The sequence below is a fragment of the Pristis pectinata genome, chromosome 6, assembly GCF_009764475.1.
Source record: "Pristis pectinata isolate sPriPec2 chromosome 6, sPriPec2.1.pri, whole genome shotgun sequence".
NCBI lineage: Eukaryota > Metazoa > Chordata > Chondrichthyes > Rhinopristiformes > Pristidae > Pristis > Pristis pectinata.
The window spans coordinates 60399031-60423675 of NC_067410.1; the positions used below are offsets into that span (position 1 = coordinate 60399031).

Here is a 24645-nt window from a genome sequence, read left to right on the forward strand (position 1 = left end):
TCTATTTTCACAAGGTATTTCTTTGAACCATTTGCTTCCACTATCTCTCCAATGAACCATTTCCAAATGTCAGATTTGACAAGTGGTGTTACCAAACTCCATCATGTTGTTTATCACATATCTCCCTATAATTTCAATGACAATTTCACATTTATTTCGAATGTTTCCCTTCCACCCTCCTGTCAAGATTTGGCTGAACTATGCTCAATCATGTTCTTCCCTTCTCTCCCTTTTCTCTCTCCTCCTGATCTACCCAGTTCTTCCTACACCAACCCCAGCCCCCATCACCCTGATTCTTTCCCCTCCTCCATCTCCCCATCACCCACACACTCTTCCAACTGGGTCCCCTCCCCCACTGTTCCCATCTGACCTCCCCACCTCCCTCATTTGATTCCATGCTCCACCGTCCTCTCCTATCAGATTCCATCATCTTCAGCTCTTTGTCACCTCCACCTATCACCCCCCAGCTTCTGTTATCATTTCCACCCTTCCCTTCTCCACCTGCCTATTACCCCTCCTCACCTGGATCCACCTATCACTTGCCAGGTCTTTCTCCACCCCTTCTTTTTATACTGGTTATCTCCCCTCTATCTTTCAGCCCAGATGAAGGGTCTCGACCCAAAACATCAACTGTCCATTTCCCTCCACAGATGCTGCTCGACCCACTGAGTTCCTCCAGCATCCTGTTTGTTGCTCCAGATTCCAGCATCTGCAGTCGCTTGTGACTCAATCATGTTCTTCAATGCATTAGGAATTCAGCAGGATCACTTATTGGTGAATGTGGCATTTTCCTGTAGTTTAGGAAAAAGTTTGCTAATCAATGTCTCATTGTTAAATTTATAATACTCGTTTCTTCAGTGTAATGTTTGTGGTTCCTATTCTTATTGGATTAGTGCCAAAATGCAATGAATTATTAAGAGGCAGAGAATTGATAAAACCTGTCCATCTTGATGCTGGAGGAACTCAGCAGGCCAGGCAGCATCCGTGGAGAAAACCACGTGGTCAACGTTTTGGTCAGGACTCTTCTTCAGGACTGAAGGTAGGAAAAGGGGAAGCCCAATATATAGGAGGAAAAAGAGCAGTGATAGGTGGACAAAAGAGGGGAGGCAGGGTGGGCACAGGGTGGTGATAGGTTGATGCAGTTAAGAGATAGTGATAGGCAGGTGCTGGTGGGATGAAATGTGAGGACAAGGAGGGCACTATCCCAGCCTACATATCCAACATATCATTCTCCACCACTTCTGCCATCTCCAACGGGACCCCACCACCAAGTATATCTTCACCTCCCCACCCCTTTCTGCCTTTCGCAGGGACCGCTCTTTCTGCGACTCCCTTGTTCACTCCTCCCCCCCCCCCCCCCCAACCACTCCCACTCCCACCCCGGGAATTTTCTATTGCCCCTGCCATAGGTGCAACATCTGCCCCTACACCACCTCCATTTCCTCCATCCAGGGACCAAAACAGTCCTTTCAGGTGAGACAGAGATTTACCTGCATCTCCTTTAATATCATCTACTGCATTCGGTGCTCCAAGTATGGCGTCCTCTACATTGGTGAGACCAAATGCAGACTAGGTGACTGCAGAACACCTGCGCTCTGTCCGTAACCATGACCTGCATCTCCCCGTTGCCAGTCACTTCAATTCCCTCTCCCACACTATCACTGATATGACTGTCCTCGGCCTTCTCCACTGCCAGGAGAATTCCAAGCACAAACTGGAGGAACATCTCCTCATTTTCCGTCTTAGAACCTTGCAGCCTAATGACATGAATATTGAATTCTCCTACTTTAGCTAATCCCCACCCTCCTTCCCCCAACCCCCCCCACCATGTTTCTTCTCTTCTCTTTCCTAGCCTCTTTTCTTTCTCTCTCTTCTTACCTTTGACCCATTGCCCAGTGGATCTGCCCTCCCCTCCTCCCCTCCTCCCCCGCACCTGCCTATCACTATCTCTTACCTGCATCTACCAATCACCACCCTGTGCCCACCCCGCCTCCCCCTTATGTCCACCTATCACTGCTCTACTTCTCCCTCCTATATATTGGGCTCCCGCTTTTCCTATCTTTAGTCCTGAAGAAGGGTCCTGACCCCAAAACATTGACTGCCCGCTTTTCTCCATGGATGCTGCCTGGCCTGCTGAGTTCCTCCAGCATCATCGTGTTTTTCATCTAGATTCCAGCACCTGCAGTCCTTTGTTTCTCAAACATGTCCATCTTGTTTATTCCACAGTGTAAATGAGTACATAAGTCTGGTGTATACAAAAACAGTACTAGCGCTTTGTCAGAAAAACCCAGGAGCTGGAAAGTCAAACTGATTTTCACAGTGAAAAGTGAAGAACACAATTATTTGTTTGTTAACAGTTCTGTGGAGCGCTTTGGACCATGTTTACAATGGTAGAGGTGTGATATAAATTAAAGTTGATGTTACACTGGCAGGACATCTCAGTACATTCTGCTCTGAGGCAGTTTAATTCAGCAACCGCAATGATACTGTCTCCAGCTCAGGAAACACACCAGGTTAATATTCTTCTGTGGAGCACTGGAGTAACTTTTTGGATGTTGATTTTCTTCTGTTATACCCTGCTGTTTCTCAGCCACCAGCCAGACATCTGTTCCTCCAATTGCAATCCCCTTTGTTTCCCAGTGTTTCTATGAACTTTCTTACATTTACGTGAGCAGATGGTACTCTGTTGACACTTCAGCCCTTGTGCTTGCTATCTTATCAGCTAGCACATGGCCTTGAAGCCTGTTCTCGCAACTACGATGTGCTCATTAAATAAATCACCACCAGTACTACACTGGAATCTTAAGGCCACCTTGATTAACTTTTCCCATTCCAATTCAGTGCATCCATCTTCAGGTACTATCCAACCGTGAGGAGGGGTATATCAGTTTAGGAAAATCAAAAACCTGCTGATGCTGAAAATCTGAAATAAAAATAGAAAATGCTGTAAACACTTACCAGATCAGGCAGCATCTGTGGAAAGAGACAAAGTTAATGTTTCAGGAGGTGTGACCTTTCACCAGATCTGTTTTAATATTAGCCAAGGCTCTTTGTCCTGATTGGTATTTAACAAACAACATGCTTGATGCAGTCGACATGGATTTTAGCAAAGCTTTCTATAGGTCACACATGGCAAGCTGATCATGCGAGGTGGGTCCCTTTTTTTTGTGTATTACAGATCTGCAGATGACACCACTGCAGTGGGCCAGGTCTTAAATAACAATGAGATGAAGTACAGGAAGGAGGTATAGAACATAGTGACATGGTGTCATGACAACCTTTCCCTCAATGTCAACAAAACTAAAGAGCTGGTCATTGACTTCAGGAAGCAGGGCACAGTACACATCCCTGTATGTATCAAAGGTGCTAAGGTGGAGATGGTTGAAAGCTTCAAGTTCCTAGGTGTAAACATCACCAATAGCTTGTCCTGGTCCAACCACATGGACACTATGGCCAAGAAAACACACCTGTGCCTCTACTTCCTTAGTAGACTAAGGAAATTTGGCATATCCCCGTTGCCCCTCACCTATTTTTATGGATGCACCATAGAAAGCATCCTATCCAGATACATCACAGCTTGGTATGGCAACTGCTCTGCCCAAGACTGCAAGAAATTGCAGAGTTGTGAACACAGCTCAGCACATCACAGAAACCAGCCTCCGCTCCATTGTCTCTGTCTATAATTCTCGATGCCTCAGAAAAGCAGCCAACATAATCAAAGACCTCTCCCACCCCAGTCATTCTCTCTTTTACCCCTTTCCATTGGACAAGAGATATAAAACCTTGAAAACTAATACCAGCAGGCTCAATCCCGCTGTTATAAGACTATTGAATGGTTCCCTAGTACAATAAGATGGACTCTTGACCTCACAATCTTCCTCGTTATGACCTTGCACCTTATTGTCTAACTGCACTGCACTTCTTCTGTAACTGTAACACAATCTTCTGCATTCTGTTACCACTTTTTCCTTGTACTACCTCAATGTATTTATGTATGGTAGGCATGCAAAACTAAGTTTTCCTCTGTATCCTGGTACATGTGACAATAATAAACCAATTAAATTAATGAATTAGACCTAATTGCAGGAGATATGATTAAAAAAAGAATGCAAAAAACAGACATGTGATTGACAGTGAGAAAGAAAGCTCTAGACCATATAGGATATGAGTCCAGATGAAGGGTCTCGGCCTGAAATGTCAACGGTCCATTTCTCTCCACTGATGCTGCCTGACCCACTGAGTTCCTCCAACAGTTTTTTTCCCCAGATTCCAGCATTTGCAGTCTCCTATGTCTATAGAAGGGTATAGATGTCTGACCAGCTGGTCAGAAAAAATGGAATTTAATCCGAAGTAGTGGGAGGTGATGCATTTGAGGAGGTTTAGAAGGCAAGAGAATATACAACAAATGGAAGGATATTGAGTGGTGTGGAGGAGCAAAGGACTGTATGCTCACAGATCATTAAAGGCCAATAAAATGGTTTAAAAGACCTGTGGAATCTTTTCCTTTATTAGTTAGGGTATACAATATAAGAGCTTGGAGGTTATACGGCCCAGCAATGCAGCTTGCGGAGCCACTGCATCACAAACCCAGTGACCTGGCTTCAGTCCTGTCCTTGGGTGGAGTTTGCACATTCTCCCTCTGACTGCATGGGTTTCCGCCAAGTGGTCTGGTTTCCTCCCACATCACCAACATGGGTGGGGTGGGGGGGTGGAGTTAATAGGTTAATTGGCCATTGTAGATTACCCACCATGTGTTCCTCCACCATGTGGAATCTGGCGAGGGGAGGGTAGGTGGGGGTGGAAGTTGTTGACAGGAATGTGGGTAAAATGAAATGTGATTAGTGTAGGTTTGGTGTAAGTGGGGGTTTGATGACTGACATGGATTTAATGAGCTGAAACTCCTGTTTCTGTGCTATATGGCTCTGTAACTGTGTGACCAGATAGACCACAGCTTGTGTCATACAGTTCAAAATTACAGAACCAATGTGTGTGTATTGGACAGGGCGCAGAGAAGGTTTATGAGGATGTTGGCAGGACTGGATAAATTCATCTCTGAGGAAAGTTGGCAACAACTCAGTTGGAACTGAGTGCAGAGACAGGAGACTTAACTAAGAAGTATAAAATGATGAGAGACCTAGATATAGTAAATAAGGAGTACATATTTCCCTTAACAGTGTGTACTAGAAGAGCTGTGATCTGCTGGGCTACAGTTCTATAGCTTGAAGGTGGGATAAGGTTGGGGACCTACTTTCCAACCAGGAAGGAGATGATGGGCTGTGTGTCCTTTCCACATGATGAATTCTCAATATGTCTTCAAAAATGTTGTAAACAAAAGTGTTGTAGGCTTAATGGATTTTTAGATTAGTTGGATCATTGGAGTTTTGGGTGAGTGGTATTCCAAAGATTGCTGAACCCAGGTTAGCTGCAGGAATACTATTGTTGTTTTGCTGTATTCTCCAAGGCAGTTGTTCCTGAGATAGATCTATTACTGGGGTATTTTAATCCCCAGGGTTTCTACATTCCTAAAACAACTGAATATCTGGATCAACAAGAACCCGAGGTAGCTGAAGTCTGGAAGAGCTGCATTGTTTTCCTGGGAATATAACTATGTAGCTAGATTCCCAGGAAAGGTATATTCCTGAGAGTCAGATTCTTCCCATGGCTGCATCTTTATGGCAGCTGCATCCCCAGCCTTTTTGGATTCCACTGCGAAATTCATGGAATAGTTGGATCCCAGGACTATGGTAAATTGGTAGATTGGTTTATTATTGTCACATGCATTGAGGTACAGTAAAAAACTTGCCTTGCATACTGTTCACAAAGGTCAACTCATTACACAGTGCATTGAGATAGTAGAATAACAATAACAGAATGTAGAATAAAGTGTTACAGTTATAGAGGAAGTGCAGTGCAGGTAGACAATAAGGTGCAAGGTCATAACAAGGTAGATTGTGAGGTTAAGAGTCAATCTTATCGTACTTGGGAACCGTTCAGTAATCTTATAACAGCGGGATAGAAGCTGTCCTTATGCCTGGTGGTACGTGCTTTCAGGCTTTTGCATCTTCTGCCTGACAGGGGACGGAAGAAGAGAGAATGTCTGGAGTGGATGGGGTCTTTGATTATGCTGGCTGCTTTAATGAGGCAGCGAGTAGACAGAGTCCATGGAGGGGAGGCTGGTTTCTGTGATGTGCTGAGCTGTGTCCACAACTCTACAGCTTCTTGCGGCCACAGGCAGAGCAGTTGCCATACCAAGCCGTGATGCATCCGGATAGGATGCTTTCTGAGGTGCATTGATAAAAATTGGTGAGGGTCAAGGGGGATGTGCCAAATTTCTTTAGCCCCCGAAGAAGTGGAGTTGCTGGTGAGCTTTCTTGGCTGTGGGATCCTGGAAATGTTGGAACCCTTCTAATGGGATTCCTGGCATTGTAGAATTTCCAGGTCAGCCGGAACATCTGGCTAGTGGGATCCATGGGATTGTGGTATTCCCAGAATAACTGGACAAGAAGGACAGAATTCCCAGGATAGCAGGATCCTTGTAATCAGGAGGTCCCCAGGAATTCAGGATTCTTGGTCAGTGGTTTTTCCAGGACTATATTACATGGATAGCTGTATCCCAGGGATCACAGAATTCCCTGAGTCACCAGTTTCCACGAACTACAGGATAACTCCTATGGAGGGACTGCCAGGCACATAGGCTCTTTGGAATCCAAGATTTCCAAGATAGCTGGATTTCTGAGATCCTGGAATCCGCAGGATAGTCCCATTCCCCTAAATAGCCAGATTCTTGAGATCTCAGGATCAGATGGGGGGGAGGGGAACTGGATCCTTATGATAGCTGGATCACTGGGATTGCAAGAATTGTGGGATTGTCGGTTTTATGTGTGGGATTCACAGGGTAGCGGGGTTTCCCGGATTGCGGGATCCCTAGAATTGTGGGATTCCCAGGACTGCAAAATCTGCGAGATTGCAGGGACTGCAGAATTCCCTAGATTGACAGACCTTTGGGATTACCGGATCGCAGGATGCACGGAATCGCAGCACTCCCTGGATTGCAGCATCCCCAATACTGCAGGATTGGATCCATGGATTGTGGCATGCCCAGGATTCGGGATCCGTCCGTTGCGAGATGCTTGGATTGCTGGATTCCAAGACTGCAGGATTCCCGCAATTTGCAAGATCCCCTGAATAGCAGGATCCCCAATAGAGCAGGGTGGGATCCGTGGATTGTGAAATCCCCGGGAATGCAGGATCCATGTATTGGTGGATCCCCGCCGGCCGCCAGCCAGTACCACGCCCGTTGCTCGGGCAACGTTGTATTTGTTTGATACAGCCGGACCAGCCAATCAGAGCGGCCCGGCCCCGAGTTCGGCCCGGCCCGGCCCGGCCGCCGCAGATGGCAACACCGGATCCCGCGCCCTCCCAGGGGATCCCGGATACCCCTGCCCCCAGCTCCCAGTCTTGCAGCCTCGACCTCCCGCAGGTGTTGGCGGCCTCGAGCGGTTTGGAGGTCCGCCCCCCGGCGGAGCTGGGGCTGCAGGAGTGGCCTGACGGCTGGAGGTACCAGGGGGAGTTCCAGGCGAATTTGAAGCATGGAGAAGGGAGATTTGAGTGGAGCAATGGCGAGGTAAGTGAACCCAGCGCCCAGTGCACGCAGCAAGAGGGAAAATACTCATTTATTCATAAAATTGGAAAATATGTAACAAACATTAAGCGGTGCAATCATACGTAAAACTCCGATAATCCGGCATCCTTGGGACTAAAGCTAGTAAGTGTTGGAAACCACTCAACATGTCAGGCAGCATCTGTTGGAGAGAGAAACGTTCAACATTTCAGGTCTGCAACCCTTTGTCAGACTTTAGTCGTGCCGGACTGGCAAATTTTCCGGACTATTGCATGTTGATTTATTTTTGTTTCACTTTTTTTTAACCTGTTGCACAGAACATAGTACATTACAGCACAGTACAGGCCCTTCGGCCCACGATGTTGTGCTGACATTTTATCCTGCTCTAAGATCTATCTAACTCTTCCCTCCCACATTGCACGCATACGCACAGTAGCGTAGCGGTTAGCACGACGCTATTGCAACGCCAGAGACCCGGGTTCGAGTCCTGTCGCTGTCTGTAAGGAGTTTGTACATTCTCCCGTGTCTGCGTGGGTTTCCTCCGGGTGCTCTGGTTTCCTCCCACATTGCAAAAAGACCTACAGGTAGGTTAATTTGGGTTTAAAATGGGCGGCGCGGACTCGTTGGGCTGGAAGGGCCTGTTACCACGCCGTAAATAAAATTTAAAAAAATTCATGTGGCTATCTAAGAGTCTCCAGTGGGCACAAGGAGAGTGGGGAAATATACAAGCATTTGGGACTCAGGCTCCAGCCACAAATCTACCCACGTTGCTAACCAAAAAAATAAACTGCTGGAGGAACTCTGTGGCATCTATGGGGGGAAATTGACAGTCGATGTTTTGGGTGGAGACCCTTCATCTCTTGTGTGTCCACTTGGTGTTCCAGATAGCAACCCCAGCTCAGGCTGCACAATCTAGACCATGGCCACATTCCAGATCCCCAGGTCTGGATGCACATCCCGTTTGCACTTTGAACTCCCAGTTTACATTCCGGACTAATGAGTGATCCAGATGGTGAACTTTCAGGATTTCTGGACAATTGGATGCCAGTTTATTGCTGGTTTACTGTATTCAGTTACAAGACTAAAAAAGCTCCACATCAATTTTATTCCTTCACATGCATTCCTTGAGCAAACAGTTTGCTTTTGGTGTCCATCCCCTCAGTGTCCAGTGGTGGGAGAGCCTTAAACTTTGGCCTTTTCCCCGAAGTGCTTCAGTGTGTCCTCTAGCACTGGAGTCCAGGACCATGAAATCTGCCAGTGCCTGGCGTTCAGTCGCGGATGCTGGAAGACCAAAGAGTTTCGCGCAGAGCAAAGTGCGCCAGTCGCCGAGTTGATGACCTTCCAGCAGCAGTTGATGTTTGTCTCAGTGTGTGTGTCCCTGGGAACAGCCTGTAGGTCGCAGAGTCCTGTGTGATGCCACTGCTGGGGATGAACCTCAACTAGAAAGATTGCATCCCTTTCTGAACCTTCTTGGAAACATATGCTTCAGAAGGAGATGGATGATGGTCTTGGATCCAGCACAGCTACCTCAAGGACAGAGTGCAACAAGACTTTGGTTGTGCATGTGGGATTTGGCAGGGAAGGTCCTTCTCATCTTCAGGCAGATCTGTGTGATTGTGAAAGGTAATTAAGGCAGTAATTTCCCATCCTTTGTGCCCACTGGTGTTTGTCTTTTTCCAACCACTACACTGGTATTTCTCCCAACATTCCTGGATGTGTTCCCAGAACTCAATGTTACTGGAAGCAATGCTAACGGGGGTCACTGAAGCATTATTTATGGAGAGATGGATTACTGACACTGCTGCTACACTGGGAACTTGGAGTGAATCTCTGCCCATTCTGCAGCTGCTTGCTGCTCTACTGGGATCCTGGTTGAGGGCTCAGCCCACCACCAGTGCTCACAAGATCACAAGACAAGGGAGCAGAAGTAGGCCGTTTGGCCCATCGAGTCTGCTCCAAGGAGAAGGGGGAAAAAAGAAATGAGAAATGGGGGGGAGGGGCAGGTGAAAAAAAAACTATTCTAACCCCAATTTCCGGCCTTATCCCCATATCCCTTGATACCCCGACTATTTAGATATCTATCTATCTCTTCCTTAAATGCCTCCAATGATCTGGCCTCCACTGCTGTACCTGGCAAGGAATTCCACAAATTCACCACCCTCTGGCTAAAGAAATTTCTCCTCATCTCTGTTTTAAACCTGTACCCTCTAATTCTAAGATTGTGCCCTCTGGTCCTGGACTCACCCACCAAGGGAAACAGCCTAGCCACATCTACTCTGTTCAGTCCCTTCAACATTTTAAATGTCTCTATGAGGTCCCCTCTCATTCTTCTATACTCCAGTGAGTACAGTCCAAGAGCCAACAAACGCTCATCATACGTAAGCCTTTTCATTCTAGGAATCATCCTTGTAAATCTCCTCTGAACCCTCTCCAACATCAGCACATCCTTACTAAGATATGGGGCCCAAAACTGTACACAGTATTCCAGATGAGGCCTCAGTAGTGCCCCGTAGAGCCTCATCAACACTTCCTTACTTTTATACACTATACCTCTCAAAATGAATGCCAACATAGCATTCGCTTTCTTTACCACCGATCTGACCTGGTGGTTGACGTTTAGGGTATCCTGCACGAGTACCCCCAAGTCCCTTTGTACTTCTGTACTTTGAATTTTCTCTCCTTCTAGATAATAATCTGCCCGTTTATTTCTGTTTCCAAAATGTACAACTGCACATTTCTCAACATTGAATCTCATCTGCCATTTCCTTGCCCATTCTCCTAAACTATCTAGGTCTCTCTGCTCCTGTCTCCTCAATACTCCCTATTCCTCCATCTATCTTGGTGTCATCTGCAAACTTAGCCACAAAACCATTTACTCCATCATCCAAATCATTAATGCCTCAACACCGACCCCTGCGGAACACCTCTAGTAACTGGTAGCCAACCAGAACAAGATCCTTTTATTCCCACCCTTTGCTTCCTGCCAACCAGCCAATGCTCCACACATTCTGTTATCCTACCTGTAATTCCATGACCTCTCATCTTATTAATCAGTCTCTTCTGCAGCACCTTGTCGAAGGCCTTTTGAAAGTCTAAATACACAACATCCACAGCCCCTCCCTTATCCATCCTACCTGTGATTTCTTCAAAAAACTCCAATAGGTTGGTCAGGCAGGATCTTCCCTTCACAAAACCATGTTGGCTAGGACCTATCTTGCCTTGCACCTCTAGGTATTCCATAACCCCATCCTTGAGGATAAATTCCAATAACTTTCCCACCACTGACGTCAGACTAATAGGTCTGTAATTTCCTTTATGCTCTCTCCCACCCTTTTTATACAGTGGAACTACACTTGCGACCCTCCAGTCCTCAGGAACCATGCTGGAGTCTATCTATTCCTGGAAAATGATCAAAGTGATCTCATTACTCAGTGGCTCGGTGTAGAGTGAGTCATTGAGGCAATGTGCAATGAGTGCCTGTGAGGACTGGTGCAACAAACAATCTGCTGGAGGAACTCAACGGGTTGAGCAGCGTCTGTGGGGGGGGAAAGGAATTGTTGCTGTTTCAGGTTGAGACCCTGTATCTGTGAGGACTGGTGTTGGACAGGCCAAGACGAGTGTTGTCACCGCTCAGTGCTGAGAAATGAGACTTGGGTTACGTCCTGGCCGGCATGATGAGTGTGGGCAATTGTTGGGGACTGGGACCTGCTCTATGTGTAGACAGATCATTCAGATCCTATGGTCCTGTTGGCTGTGATGGAAGCTGCTGTCTACTCCTCTCTGTTTGGCTGCACGTGGCTCTCCAGCCCCGAGATTTCTCCATGGTAACAAGCTCGATGGTTGTCACTGGTCACCCTGACCCTCGCAACATCAGTCACCCCCTCCACACTGAATCTTGGCAATTCATTGCTTTGGGACCACCAACAAAGGGCAGGGATTTGTACCCATCAGTAGGGAGTCTGGGGTCTGCGCCAGGCTTTTTGGCACAGCAGCGTGCAACTTCATTGGATGTCTGTACATGTTCAGACTGGAGGACTGAGGGTGCTTTAATAAATCAGCGCAGGGCAGGGTAGAACTATGCAAGGTGCCTTGTGTAGTTGGCATGTGTGGAGATATTGCTGCATTAGAATCATAGAGTCATACAGCACAGAAACAAGCCCTTCAGCCCACCACATCCATGCTGACCTTTTTGCCCATCTACACTAATCCCATTTGCCTGCATTTGGACCGTATCCTTCAATGTCTTCTCATTCAAGCGCCTGTCTAAATGCCTCTTAAATGTAGTGATTGTATCAGATTCCACCACTTCCTCTGGCAGCATGTTCCAGATATCAACCATTCTGTGTAACAAAAACTTACCCCTCAGGTCCTCTTTAAAACTCCTACCTCAACCTTAGAGCTGTGCCCATTTGTTTAGCTGCCCCACCATGGGAAAAGGATTCTGACTGTTTTGGCATTGTGGAGTTTGAGGATGGGAATCGGTTTGGCGATTGAAGTCTGAAAACTCAGTATTGCCTCTCCTTCAAATGTCCCCCCCACCTCCTTCACACACCACTGGTCACTACCCTTCCCCCAACACTGTACAGAGAATTCAAACACTGCCTTTCACTTCCTCCTTTCTTCCATTACCACCACTTATGAAGTTCCAGACGCATCACAGCTTGGTGTGGCGACTGCTCTGCCTAAGACCGCAAGAAATTACAGAGAGTTGTGAACGCAGCCCAGTCCATTGGGCAAACCAGCCTCCCCTCCACTGATTCCGTCTACACTTCCTGCTGTCCCAGGAAAGCAGGTAACGTAATCAAGGACCCCTCCCACCCTGGGGATTCTTCTTCCCCCTCCTGTTGGGTGGGAGATGGAAAAGCTTGAGAGTACATACCAGAGTCAAGGACAGCTTCTATCCCATTGTTATCAGACTCTTGAACAGACCTCTCATACGCTAAAAGGTGAACTCTTGAACTCCCAGTCTGCCTCGTTGTGGCCCTTGCACTTTATTTGTCTACCTGCACTGCACTTTCTTTGTAATTGCAACACTGTATTGTGCATTGTGTTTTCTTTTTCCTGCCTCAGTGTAATTATGCATGGAATGATCTGTCTGGATGGCACGCATTTCACTTACAAGTTTTTCACTGTACATGTGACAATAATAAGCCAATACCAGTTTCTGTGTGTCTTGTGATTTGCAGTATTATGTAGGACAGTTCTACAAAGATCATCGCCACGGATCCGGATGCTACTTCTGGCCAGATGGGACCAAATTCATGGGAAAGTTTTACCTGGATCGAAAAGAGGGATACGGCACTTTAGAAATGGAGGATGGTACCATATTCCAGGTATTCAATAACTTTTATACATGAAGGGCAAAAAAAGGTATGACATACTCCTGTAACAGCTGTGTTCCATTCTCTTGAACTAGCCACTGAAGGTGAGACGAGTATTTAGTGCCTAACTTTGTTTTGATTCATCTGAGAGGTGCCAGTGGGCTTCTTGAACTGTTCTGCTTTTAAGTTGGGAGCATGACTCAACAATGATAAAGGCTCAGAAATATACGTCCAAGTCAGGGTGCTGAATGATGTGGAGGTGATGGTGTTCCATACCTTTCTGCCCTTGTGGTTCTGAGTAGTGAAGGGTGTGGGTACAGGAGCTGCTGGTGAAGACACTTTGCTGGCTGCTTCACTGATTTTCTAGATAATGCACACTGTAGCCATGAGGAGGGAGTAGATGTTGCATGGTGGTCAAAATGAACTGGTTAGTTAGCAAGTGGCAAAAGGAACAGTGTCAGTGGTATGTTAGCTGGAGTCTTATGAACTGATGGGATGTTATGATGCAGTTGTAAAAGATGTCGGTGAGGCCGCACCTGGGGTATCGTGTACAGTTGTGGTTGCCCTGTTATAGAAAAGACGTCATGAAGCTGGAAAGAGTGCAAAGAAGATTTATGAGAATGTTGCCAGGACTCAAGGGCCTTAGTTATTGGGAGAGGTTAGGCAGGCTAGGACTTTATTCCTTGGAGCATAGGATACCAAGGGATGATCTTTATAGAGGTGTATAAAATCATGAAGGGCATAAATAAGGTGAATGCACACAGTCTATTTCTCAGGGAAAAGGAATCAACGGTAAGAGGGGAAAGACTTAAAAGGGACCTGAGGGCAACTTCACGCAGTGTGTGTTGCAATATATGGAATGAGCTGCCAGAGGAAGTGGTTGAAGCAGGTATAATAACAACATTTAAAAGACATCTGGGCAGGTACATGGATAATAAAGGTTTAGAGGGATATGAGCCAAATGCAGGCAACTGGGACTGGCTTAGATCGGCACCTTGCTCGGTATGGACGAGTTGAGCCGAAGGTCCTGTTTCCGTGCTGTATTAATGACTCTATAACTGGTGGATCGAATCCTTGTACACAGAACATAGAACAGTACAACACGGGACAGGCCATTTGGCCCATGATTTTGTGCTGATCTTGATGCCAATTTATACTAAATGTCCTCCTCCTGTGTATCATCCATATCATTCCATTCCCTTCATATTCGTGTGTCTATCTAAAAGCCTCTTAAACTCCGCCAAACTGCCTGCTTCCAGTTACTACCCCTGGTAACCCATTCCAGGCACCTACCACTCTCTGAGTTTAAAAAAAAACTTGCCCCTCACATTGCCCTTAAACTTCCCCCTCTAACCTTAAAAGCGTGTCCTCTGGTGTTTGATGTTTCTACCCTGGGAAAAGATTCTGACTGCCTACCCTATCTGTGCCTCTCTCAATTTTAAAAACCTCCATCAGGTCTCCCCTCAACCCCTGATGCTCTATGGAGAACAATCCAAGTTTGTCCAATTTCTCCTTATAGCTCATACCCTCTAATCCATGCAGCATCCTGGTGAACCTCTTCTGTACCGTCTCCACATCCTTCTTATAATGGGGCGACCAGAACTGCTCACAATACTCCAAGTGTGGTTTGACTAGAGTTTTATATAGCTGCACCATGACTTCCTTACCCTTATACTCAACACTCCTACCAGTGAAGGCAAGCATGCCATATGCCTTCTTTACCACCTTATCCACTTGCATAGCCACTTTCAGTGAACTGTGGATGTGGACCCCAAGATCCCTCTGTACTTTAATGCTATTAAGGGGTCCACCATTAGCTGTATAATTTCTCATTTCATTTGACCTCCCAAAGTGCAACACCTCACACTTGCCCGGATTAAACTCCATTTGCCACTTCTCTGCCCATATCTGTAACTGATCTATATCCCACCGTATTCTCTGTTAGCCCTTTACACTGTCCACATCTCCACCAATTTTGGTGTCATCTGAAAGCTTGCTAATCTACCCATCTACATTTTCATCCAAATTATTGAATTTGATTTCATCAAATCAAACAACAGAGGTCCTAGCACGGATCCTTGCGGAACACCACTGGTCACAGACCTCCAGCCAGAATAACAGCCAGAATTGTCATTTCTGATTTGGGCAGGTTCAGATCGTAGAGTCATAGAGAGGTACAGCACAGAAAGAGGCCCTTCAGCCCACCAAGTCCATGCCAACTATCGACCACCCATTTATTACGAACTCTAGATTTATCCCATTCTCCCTACTGAGAGGATGTTGATGATATCTTTCTACTGTAGCTGCTGTGTGTAGAATGCATTCGGGATCTTTAAGATAAGAAGAGGGAAAATAATTTGATAAAGCAGAAACATTTGTGAAGGATACATTTTTGATCCAGATAGATTGAATCTGATCACGGTAAATAAAACATGAAAGATAGCAGTAACACAAGGATATAAAAATTATTAGAGAAATGAATAATGGCGGAAGAATATGTAGGAGTGTAATTCCTATATATTTAAGAGGGGAGGTAGAATTCCAAAGAACTGTAGACTTAGTAGCTTTAGGTTGGTGCTGTTAAAGATATGAAATTTTTATTCAAGGAGGGAAATTGAAACACATATAGAAACCAAAAATATAGTAAGTGGTAGTCAGAATGGATTTCAAAAGTGATGGTCATGTTGAGCTACTTTATTGAGTTCTTTGAAGAAGTAACAGAAAGAGTGGGCAAGGTTAATACAGTTAGTGTACACACTTAGATTTTCAAAAGGCCTTTGGTAATGTTTCCATAATGGACTGATGACTGAGTCAGAGTATGTGGATTCAAGGAAATAAATCCCAAGCTAGGTACAAAGGAATCAAGAGTAGGAGTAAAAATAGTTGCTCAGACTGGATGAGGATTAGAAATTCATTCCACAGACAAGGGTGCTGGGAGCATTTGATTTACATAAATGGTTTGGAAATTAGAGTTGCTATATCCAAGTTCGTAAGAACCACCAAAATAGGAACAGGAATTTAGCACAATATAAACTAAAAACAGAAAATGCTGGAAAATCTCAGCAGGTCAGGCAGTATCTGTTGGAAAAGAAACAGTTGATGGTTTGGGTCTAAGATCATTAGAACAGAGAAAGAGAAATAAGTGAGTCTAAGCAGCAGAGAAGGTGAGGGAGGGCAGTGGGTGGAACAAAGGGAATTTTTCTGATAGAGTGAAATAATGTGCTTGTTAGGGGCCAGTTAATCTCCTTTGGCTGTGTACTGTATTCCTTCTGTGTAGTTGAGGTAATGTTGTATAGTCTGGACGACTGAGAATTTTTTTCAGTTTCACTTGCACAAAACTTAAAACGAGCTGCATGTAATTGGCAGATTAACTTCAATATAAATGAGGTGAAAGGAAGAATAAGCAGAACTACTCTTTCAAAACTGTGTAACGGGGTAGAGGTGTAAAGGGATCCATCGGCGCAGATTCACAAATCATCAGTAATTGCAGCTCAAGTTAAAAGTGCAAACATAGCCCTGAGATACATTACTAGAGAAAATGTAATGAAATAGAAACTTCCGTGAAACATGTAGATATTAGTTGGAATGAATGTGGAAAACTTTGCTCAGTTTTGGCCAAAAGGATGTAGAGATACTTGCAGAGGTACAAATGAAATGCAGGATGAATGATATCAGTACTGAGGGGTTATACCTGGCTGAAAAAAAAACTCTGCAGTAGAAATAAGTCTGAAAGGTGACCTAATAGAAGTATTCAGTAAAGCAGGCATGGCCCTGAGCTTCCTGATGCTTGCCACTTTAACTCTCCACCAACTCATACAATCATAGTCATTCAACACAGAAACAGGCCCTTCAGCCCACCATGTCCTTGCCGACCCTCAAGCATCTGTCTATACTAATCCCATTTGCCAGTACTTGGTCTGTAGCCTTCCATGCCTTGTTAATTTAAGTGTACATCCAGATACTTTTTAAAGGTTGGGAGTGTACCTGCCCCCATCATCTCCTTAGGCAGTATGTTCCAGGTTGCAGCACCCTCTGGGAGAAAATATCCTCAAATCTCCTCTAATCTTCTTACTCCTCACCTTGAACCTATGCCTTCGAGTTTTAAACATCTCTGTTGTGGGGAAAAGTTGCTTACTATCCATCCTATCTATGCTTCTAATTTTGTACATCACTATTGGGTCCTCCCACAGCTCCTCTGTTTCAGGGAAAACAACCCCAGCCAATCCAGCCTCCCCTTCTAACTAAAACCTTCCTTCCCAGGCATCATCGTGGCAGCTCCTTCTCTGATCTCTGACTTTGGATTCCTACACTGTTCCAATGAAGCCAAATTGAGGAATGGAGCCTCATCTTCCAGTGAGATACATTACAGTGCTCTAGCTTTAACAGAGACGTCAACAATTACAGATGATCAGCAATTCCATGTTTTATATCCCACATTTCCTGCATTGTTTTCTCTTTTTTGATGTGAATTTCATACATCTCGCACTGTTATTGCTTTTCCCTTTGTACTACCTCAATGTACTTGCATTTGGAATGAGCTGTATGGATGCCATGCAAAACAAAGTTTTTCACTGTACCTCGGTACATGTGACAATAATGAACCAATTACCCATATTTATTCACCCTCTCCTTTTCTTCTTCACCCACATCTACCTTATGCATTAAGTGCCTTCTTCATTCCCTTACATCTGTTTCTTCACCTCTTTTACCAACTAATTTCTTCTGCCTCTATTCTCTCCTCCCCTCCCCACTTTCTCTGTTTCCCCTTCCACATCTGCTCCCTGACCAACTGAGTGTTGTCAGAAATTTCTGCTTTATTTCAGATTTCCAGCTTCTGCAGTATTTTGCATCTGGAGAGGGACGGTGTTCCCCACATAAAACCCAATTTTAGGAGCCATAAATACTCTCACTAATAAATCCAATAAGGCACTTTCCCATGGTGTACTATTGAAGTGACTAATGTTCATGTATTTTAAGAGATGTTAGAAGAAGTACATTATCTGTGGAAGAAATATTGTGGCAAGCTTAAATAAGGTAATGAGGGGAAAAAGGCTACAATGGAGCGTTAACATTCTGTAGTTATTTCTTTGCATTGAATTGTGTGTAATTCTGTGTTGTAAAGCATGCCTGCCCAAGGTTTATGTATGCATGGAGACACAAGAGACTATAGATGTTGGAATCTGGAGCAATAAACAAACTGCTGGAGGAACTCAGTGGGTCAGGCAGCATCTGCGGAGGGAAATAGCAACGTTTCAGGTCAAAGCCCTGCATTGGGTCTATGTTTGCATGTTTATTGGTATGGGAGGTTCCAATTGGAACACAGAACATAGAACAAAACAGCACAGGAACAAGCCCTTCAACCCACAATGTTGTGCCGACCTAATTAAACTAGTAATTAAACACCTAGCTAAACTAATCCCTTCTGCCTGCACAATGTCTATATTCCTCTGTTTTTTGCACATACATGTGCCTATCAAAGAGCCTTTTAAACACCTTTATCATATTTGCCTCCACTACCACTCCTGGCAGCACATTCCAGGTACCCACCTCTCTCTGTGTGGGGGGGAAAAACACCCACTCTGCACATCTCCTTTGAACTTATCCCCTTTTACCTTAGTCGCATGCCCTCTAGTATTAGACATTTTGACCCTGGAAAAAAGATACCGCCTGTCTACTCTTATCAATGCCTCTCATAATCTTATAAACTTCTATAAGGTCTCCCTGAATTAGGCAAAGATGGTCTTTATTAAGCTACTCTCATTACTTCCCTCACATTTGCACTGCAGTACCAGAGCTACTCAGCTGCAACCACTCCTCCCCTATATCCTATTCACTCCCACCAGCACCTGTCTGTACTCTTTCAGTGTCCTCCTTCACCCCTTACCTCCAAGTCAAGCTTTCCCTGGGTCATATTGGGATTGATGTATTGATAAACTCCATTCAATCCCAAGTCCTACCAAACAATGGTGTAACAAATCAATGGTCTATCATGGGACTGTTCAAACTATGGTCTGTGAGTCTCTTGCAACCCACTAACCCTGAGGGTTGGTTTCCCTAATACCATGCCCCATTTTTGCTAATGTTTTCTAGTTTGAATATTGTGGAGATTCAGAGCTGTTCTTCACATGTGGGTAAATCCTAAATCTCAGGATACAAAATCAAATTAGTGACCTGAGAAATATGCAAATTAATGGAAAGATGACTTGAAATTTACGTGACTGGATGCAGTGGTCTGGAGGTTACATGGCACAGTGGTCATGCATTTAAATCCCACCAGGGCAATATGAATAGAACTCAATGGATAAAAGAATTGCTAACCTGCCATCAGATTGTCCAAGAGAATTGGTCATCATTTATTGTCAGGTGGCTCAGGTCAACTAAATACTGTTCACATCTCGGATGAAAAATACATAGCCCAACTTGGATATTTCTTATTGCCAAGACAATGAGAAATTGTGTATGCAATGTCCAGTAGTGATGCTGAGCTTGTCCATTCCCTGTGTGGATTGAACAATCTCCTGTCAGATGGCTGGGGTGCTATGTTTTATCAAGGTGTCCCTGACTCAAAGAGGTAGATAAAGAAGGTTTCTGCTACTATTCACCTGTTTCTGTACTGTTGGAGAACTTCTAGATGTGGGAGAGCGGGAGCATTTCTGAGAATTGTGAAACACTTTGGGACAAAGTGAGACTTCTAAATCAATTCAAGTTCTTGCTCTTACCTCTGATAAACCACAAGAAAATTCCAGGTTATGTCATGGGCAGTGAAATATACTGCTTTAATAAACGGACCGATGTCCCCGTGCTTCAAGTTGTAGCCTTTGTAATAATGATCTTTCTCTTCATTTAGGGTCTTTATAAAGATGATGAACGCTTTGGACCTGGAGTATTAACCTATCCCAATGGGCGTCAAGATGTGGGGCTGTGGTATCAGAATCATCTCATCAGGCTTTGTACGACAATAGAAGGAGCCTTCACAGTGGAGGATCACCCACTTTACCACCCTGATGTGGGGAAGCAAGTTATCACAATAAAACCGTACAAGGAGAAGTACCTCTGGAGAACTGATCCTGTAGAAGATCCCTTCTTTTACCCATACAAGAAGCTCCTGTATGATGACAGCTACACCCTGCCACCAGAAATTGGGACTTATTCCAATGATGCTGATCACTTACCCCTTACTCGTTCTTATAGGAGAGAAGGTGACAGGCATTTCTTCCCAGAAGAAGAGTTGGTAGATGAGGACCAGAAAGAAACACTCACCATTATAAACAAAACTCCTTTGTTGGTTAAAATGCAGATGCACATCCACAGACATAGGTATACCAATGGGGACATTGGCTAACTATTTGTATGGTATAATGCACACATTTTAAGATAAGATAAGATTTCTTTATTAGTCACATGTACATTGAAACACACAGTGAAATGCATCTTTGCATAGAATATTCTGGGGGCAGCCCGCAAGTGTCGCCATGCTTCTGGCGCCAACGTAGCATGCCCACAACTTCCTAACCCATACGTCTTTGGGATGTGGGAGGAAAGCGGAGCACCCGGAGGAAACCCACGCAGTCACAGGAGAACATGCAGACCGGAACAGCGGCCGGAATTGAACCCCGGTTGCTGGCGCTGTAATAGCGTTACACTAACCACTACACTACCGTGCCTGCCTATTTTGCCCATTGTGTAAGTGTTTTCCTTACCTATGTGCAGCAGGAGGACACACTTCCAGGTGTGCACTCCTTTTCAGTGCTTTGGCAGTCTTTTGCCTTAACAGGTTTGCCATTAAAATTCCGGAAGTCCGGCACCCGATTGTTCAGAAGTCCTGATGGTTCGGCATCTGGTTCCCTCATTCGTCTGGAGTGTGAGTGGCTGGAACCAGGGGTCCAATCTACAGGTTGGGTATATGGCTATAGTCAGGCTCAGGCTCGGGAGCACTGGGGGTCAGGAGCGTGGGTAGGTTTACTGCCGGATCCAGATTGCCCGTGTGTTCCAGCTGGTTTTGACAAGCTGAAACTTGCTGGGTTCTGTTTCCATTTCCTATTAAACCCACCAGGTTAGCTGAAAAATTGATTACACCACTGCATAATATGGTTAAAAACAAGTGAAATGAAAGTTGGGCTACTTATAGAAGTAGCATCTGATAGTCCAGAAAACCAGGTAGTCTGGCACAATAGAGGTGCTGGATCATTAGAGTTTTACTATAGTTCCTTCCCCTGAGCCCCCATTGTACAGGAGCCAAAATCTAGATACAAGCTTCATTGCAGTACTGAGGGTATATTGTACTGATGCAGGTACAGTCTTTCATAGCCAAGTGCTGCTTGATCTCGCGGGATAATAGAAGAGTTGCTATTTGCAAGTAGGAATGTTCCAATCTATCCGGAGTTTTCGGATAAGTATAACCTCTCAGTCCTGATAACTTAAAAATAAGTCTTTACAATTAATCTAGTCTCTTTAAAATGGACCTGTTAGGAAGGAAAGCAATAGTTTCATATTTGTATAATGCCATTCAGGACATCCCAAAGTGCTCTACAGCCTGTTGAGTTGTAGTCATCGTTATAATGTGGAAAATGTAGAAGCCAGTTCCCACACAGCACGGTTCTACAACATAATAATACACATATGTAATAAAGCTCTAATAATCTGGTACCTTGGGACTTTGGTGTTGGACCAGCAGATTTTCCATTCACCAATACACTTTAATTTCACTTATTTTTTTAAGACATCAGTAACTTTTCCAGTGAACCCAGTGATTTTCAATGGAATGGCGGAAATAGAATCAGGAGAGTTTCAGGGGAGTGTGGGAATTGGCGCCTGGTGAGTTTAAGGCGTGCGTGGGAATTGAGGCCCCAGTGTGGGAAAGGGAGTGCAGGATCCAGGACCCCAGTGTGTTAGAGGGAGCACAGGAGCTGGGGCCCAATGAACCGGATGCCAAGCCATCAGAAATTCCGAATGGTTGGACAGCAGATGATCAGAGTTTGACTGTAATCTTTTTTAGTGCTATTGATTGAGTGATAAAATTGGCTAGGACTTTGAGAGAACCCCACCTTACCTCATTAAAATGTTGGTAGGCCTATGTTTTGCATCCACCTACACACAAAAGTGGAGGGGAACCTGGATCAAGGTGTTGTCTGTAAAGCAGTCTCTTTAACGTTCTGGGGGAGTGTCAGTCTAGATTTTGGTGCTTGAACACCTGGTTGGAATTTGAAACCACAAATGTCTGACTCAGAGACAGGAATGGTTCCACTCAACCGCAATCCATGGCCTGAAGCGAGATGTTCAAGAATTAGCAACTTTTTTTGTGGCAAGGAGATGATAGCTGTGGAAGATTCTGATTGGATGCACACAGTGAGAAAGGAAGGCCAGTGTCTCCAGATACCACCTCTCGGTTACACTCAATCAATTAAGTCAGATTCTCAAAATCCTTGGGCTAGGAAGGAATAATTTATTCATGGCCCCTCCCTTCCCCACTTCCCTGATCACTATCCAATCCACCCTCCTAGAAGATGCACATTAACAGTTGATGAAGATGGGTTTAGGTTCAGGCCTGGTGGAACTTGGTACTTGTGCAGGTGGATGAAAATGGCATATGGAATGAGGTTTCAGACACAGGAGAGTGCAGATGCAGGAATCTGGAGCAAAAAACAAACTGCTAGAGGAACTCAGTGGGTCGAGCAGCATCTGCGGAGGGAAGGGAATTGTTGACGTTTCAGCTCAACACCCTGCATCAGGACTAAAAGCGAAGACAAAAGACAGCCACTATAAAGAGGAGAGGGGGAGGGGTGAGACAGGCTGGTAGGTGATAGGTGGACTGAGGAGGGGTGGAGAATGAGCCAGGTATGGGTGGAGTTGGGTGATTGGTTGAAGCAGATAAGGAAAAAGAAGAGGCAGGTGTATTTGGGGGTTGGTGGTGCAGGGAGAGGAGGCGTAGGTGGAGACAGACTGGGGGGTATTAAAGGCTACAAGTGTTGGAATTTGGCAGATAAGGAAGGTGATAAAAGGAACCATTACGGGAGAGATGAGGAGCAGATGGAGCCAGATAGGGGATGGGATACAGCGGCTGAAGTGTGTGGGTAATAGGTAGATGGGGGGAGGGGGATGAAAATGGGTGAATGGAGGGGGGGGAGCTGGATCGGAGATATATGGGAATGGGAACAAAAATGAGAGGGCTGGAGATGGATTGGAAGTGGGGGGGGGGGGGGGGGGGGGAAGGGGAACACAGGAAGTAAAGGTTACCTGAAATTGGAAAATTTAATGTTCATACCATATGTTTCAGACAGTTGGTGTGGTGGGTGGTTTGTTTTCCTCTAAGTTTCTCCTTTGAATTAGAACATGATTGCAAAGAGTAACATCCAGTATGAGTCGCCCGACACATCAGGGTTGCTCTGGTATTCCCAGGGATTAACGTTTGATTCTCTGGATACTGCTTAGAGCAACTACAGAAGAGTCACGGGTATTACAAGAAAAATTTTTCTTTTTTTTATTTGTCTTTTTTATTTCATTAACCAAACAAAAACATTGAACTGAAAGCACAACCCTAGAATTCTGAAATAAAATCAGAAAATGCTGACACAAGAGACTGCAGATGCTGGAATCTGGAGCAAAACAAACCAAACTGTTGGAGGAACTCAGTGGGTCAGGCAGCATCGGTAGAGGGGAAGGAAATGTTGACGTTTCTCATTAGTCGTGATGAGAGTCTCGACCTGAAACGTCAACAATTCCTCGCCTCCCACAGATGCTGCTTAACCCGTTGAGTTCCACCAACAGCTTGTGTTCTGTTCTAGTAAATGCTGGTTACGTTCGGTGGATTAGTGACGATTTTCCATTCAGAAACCATGTTTTGCTCTGTTGACCTTGCTGTCTCGCTAATGTAGCCATTTCAATGCCCTCTTTTTGTTATTGAATACGTTTGGGGAATAAAAGGCTCGGTGACAGGGCTAGAGACGGGTGTCATCGAGTATATCAACATGTCCATTCAGAGTTGGTCATTCTGTACCCAGGGCACGATGACAGATGCATTTTCACCATAGGTTCGCACAGACTAAACTCTCGTGGGATGTGGCGGCTGTGATAGAAGGAAACCGCAAGGGCTTTGGACCCAAAGGACCCCTCGAGTGCAACTCCGAGCAACTGATCATCGCAGCCGGAGAGGGTGAATACGATAAAGTGCATGAGATCCTCAAAACCAACTTAGTAAGTGCAGATGTTGCTGAGCTTCAGGGGCATACAGCTCTAATTGGAGCCTCGGTGAGTAACTTTCCTGTTGCAATAACTACTTGGAACTTTTCTGCAGTAAAACTCCAATAATCCAACGCACTCAGGGCTTTGTGCCGAATTAGTGGATTTTCTGAATTATTGGATGTTATTTAATATTACCCAGCTCATTCTTTCTTCACTTTTTTTTGATGTTACACAGTATTATAATCAAATTTTCTGTGAACCCGGTAAGTTTAAAGGGAGCACAGGAATCAGGGCCCCGGTGAGTCGGAAGGAAGCAGGAGAACTGGGGTCCCAGCGAGTTGGAAGGGAGCATGGGAACTGCGGCCATGGTGAATAGGTTGAAGGGCCTGACTCTGTAGGACAAGTATTTATAGGCCAGTCAGCCTCTTACCAATGGTGAGCATGTTACTGGAAAAAGACTTGAGGGACGGTATGAATCATCATTGAAAAGTCACAGATTAATCCACACAGACCTGTTTTGGGCAG

General features: G+C 45.1%; 1 protein-coding gene across 1 annotated transcript in view; it reads left to right on the forward strand.

The window, feature by feature from the left end:
* Window positions 1-7388: 7388 nt before the first annotated feature.
* Window positions 7389-24645, forward strand: part of ankmy1 (ankyrin repeat and MYND domain containing 1) — a 76425-nt gene continuing 59168 nt past the window's right edge. The window contains exons 1-4 of the mRNA XM_052018581.1: window positions 7389-7624; window positions 12808-12954; window positions 19790-20259; window positions 23970-24186. Of these exons, the coding sequence (XP_051874541.1) occupies window positions 7394-7624; window positions 12808-12954; window positions 19790-20259; window positions 23970-24186 (1065 nt within the window). The 5' untranslated portion in view covers window positions 7389-7393. The remainder of the gene's footprint in view (window positions 7625-12807; window positions 12955-19789; window positions 20260-23969; window positions 24187-24645) is intronic.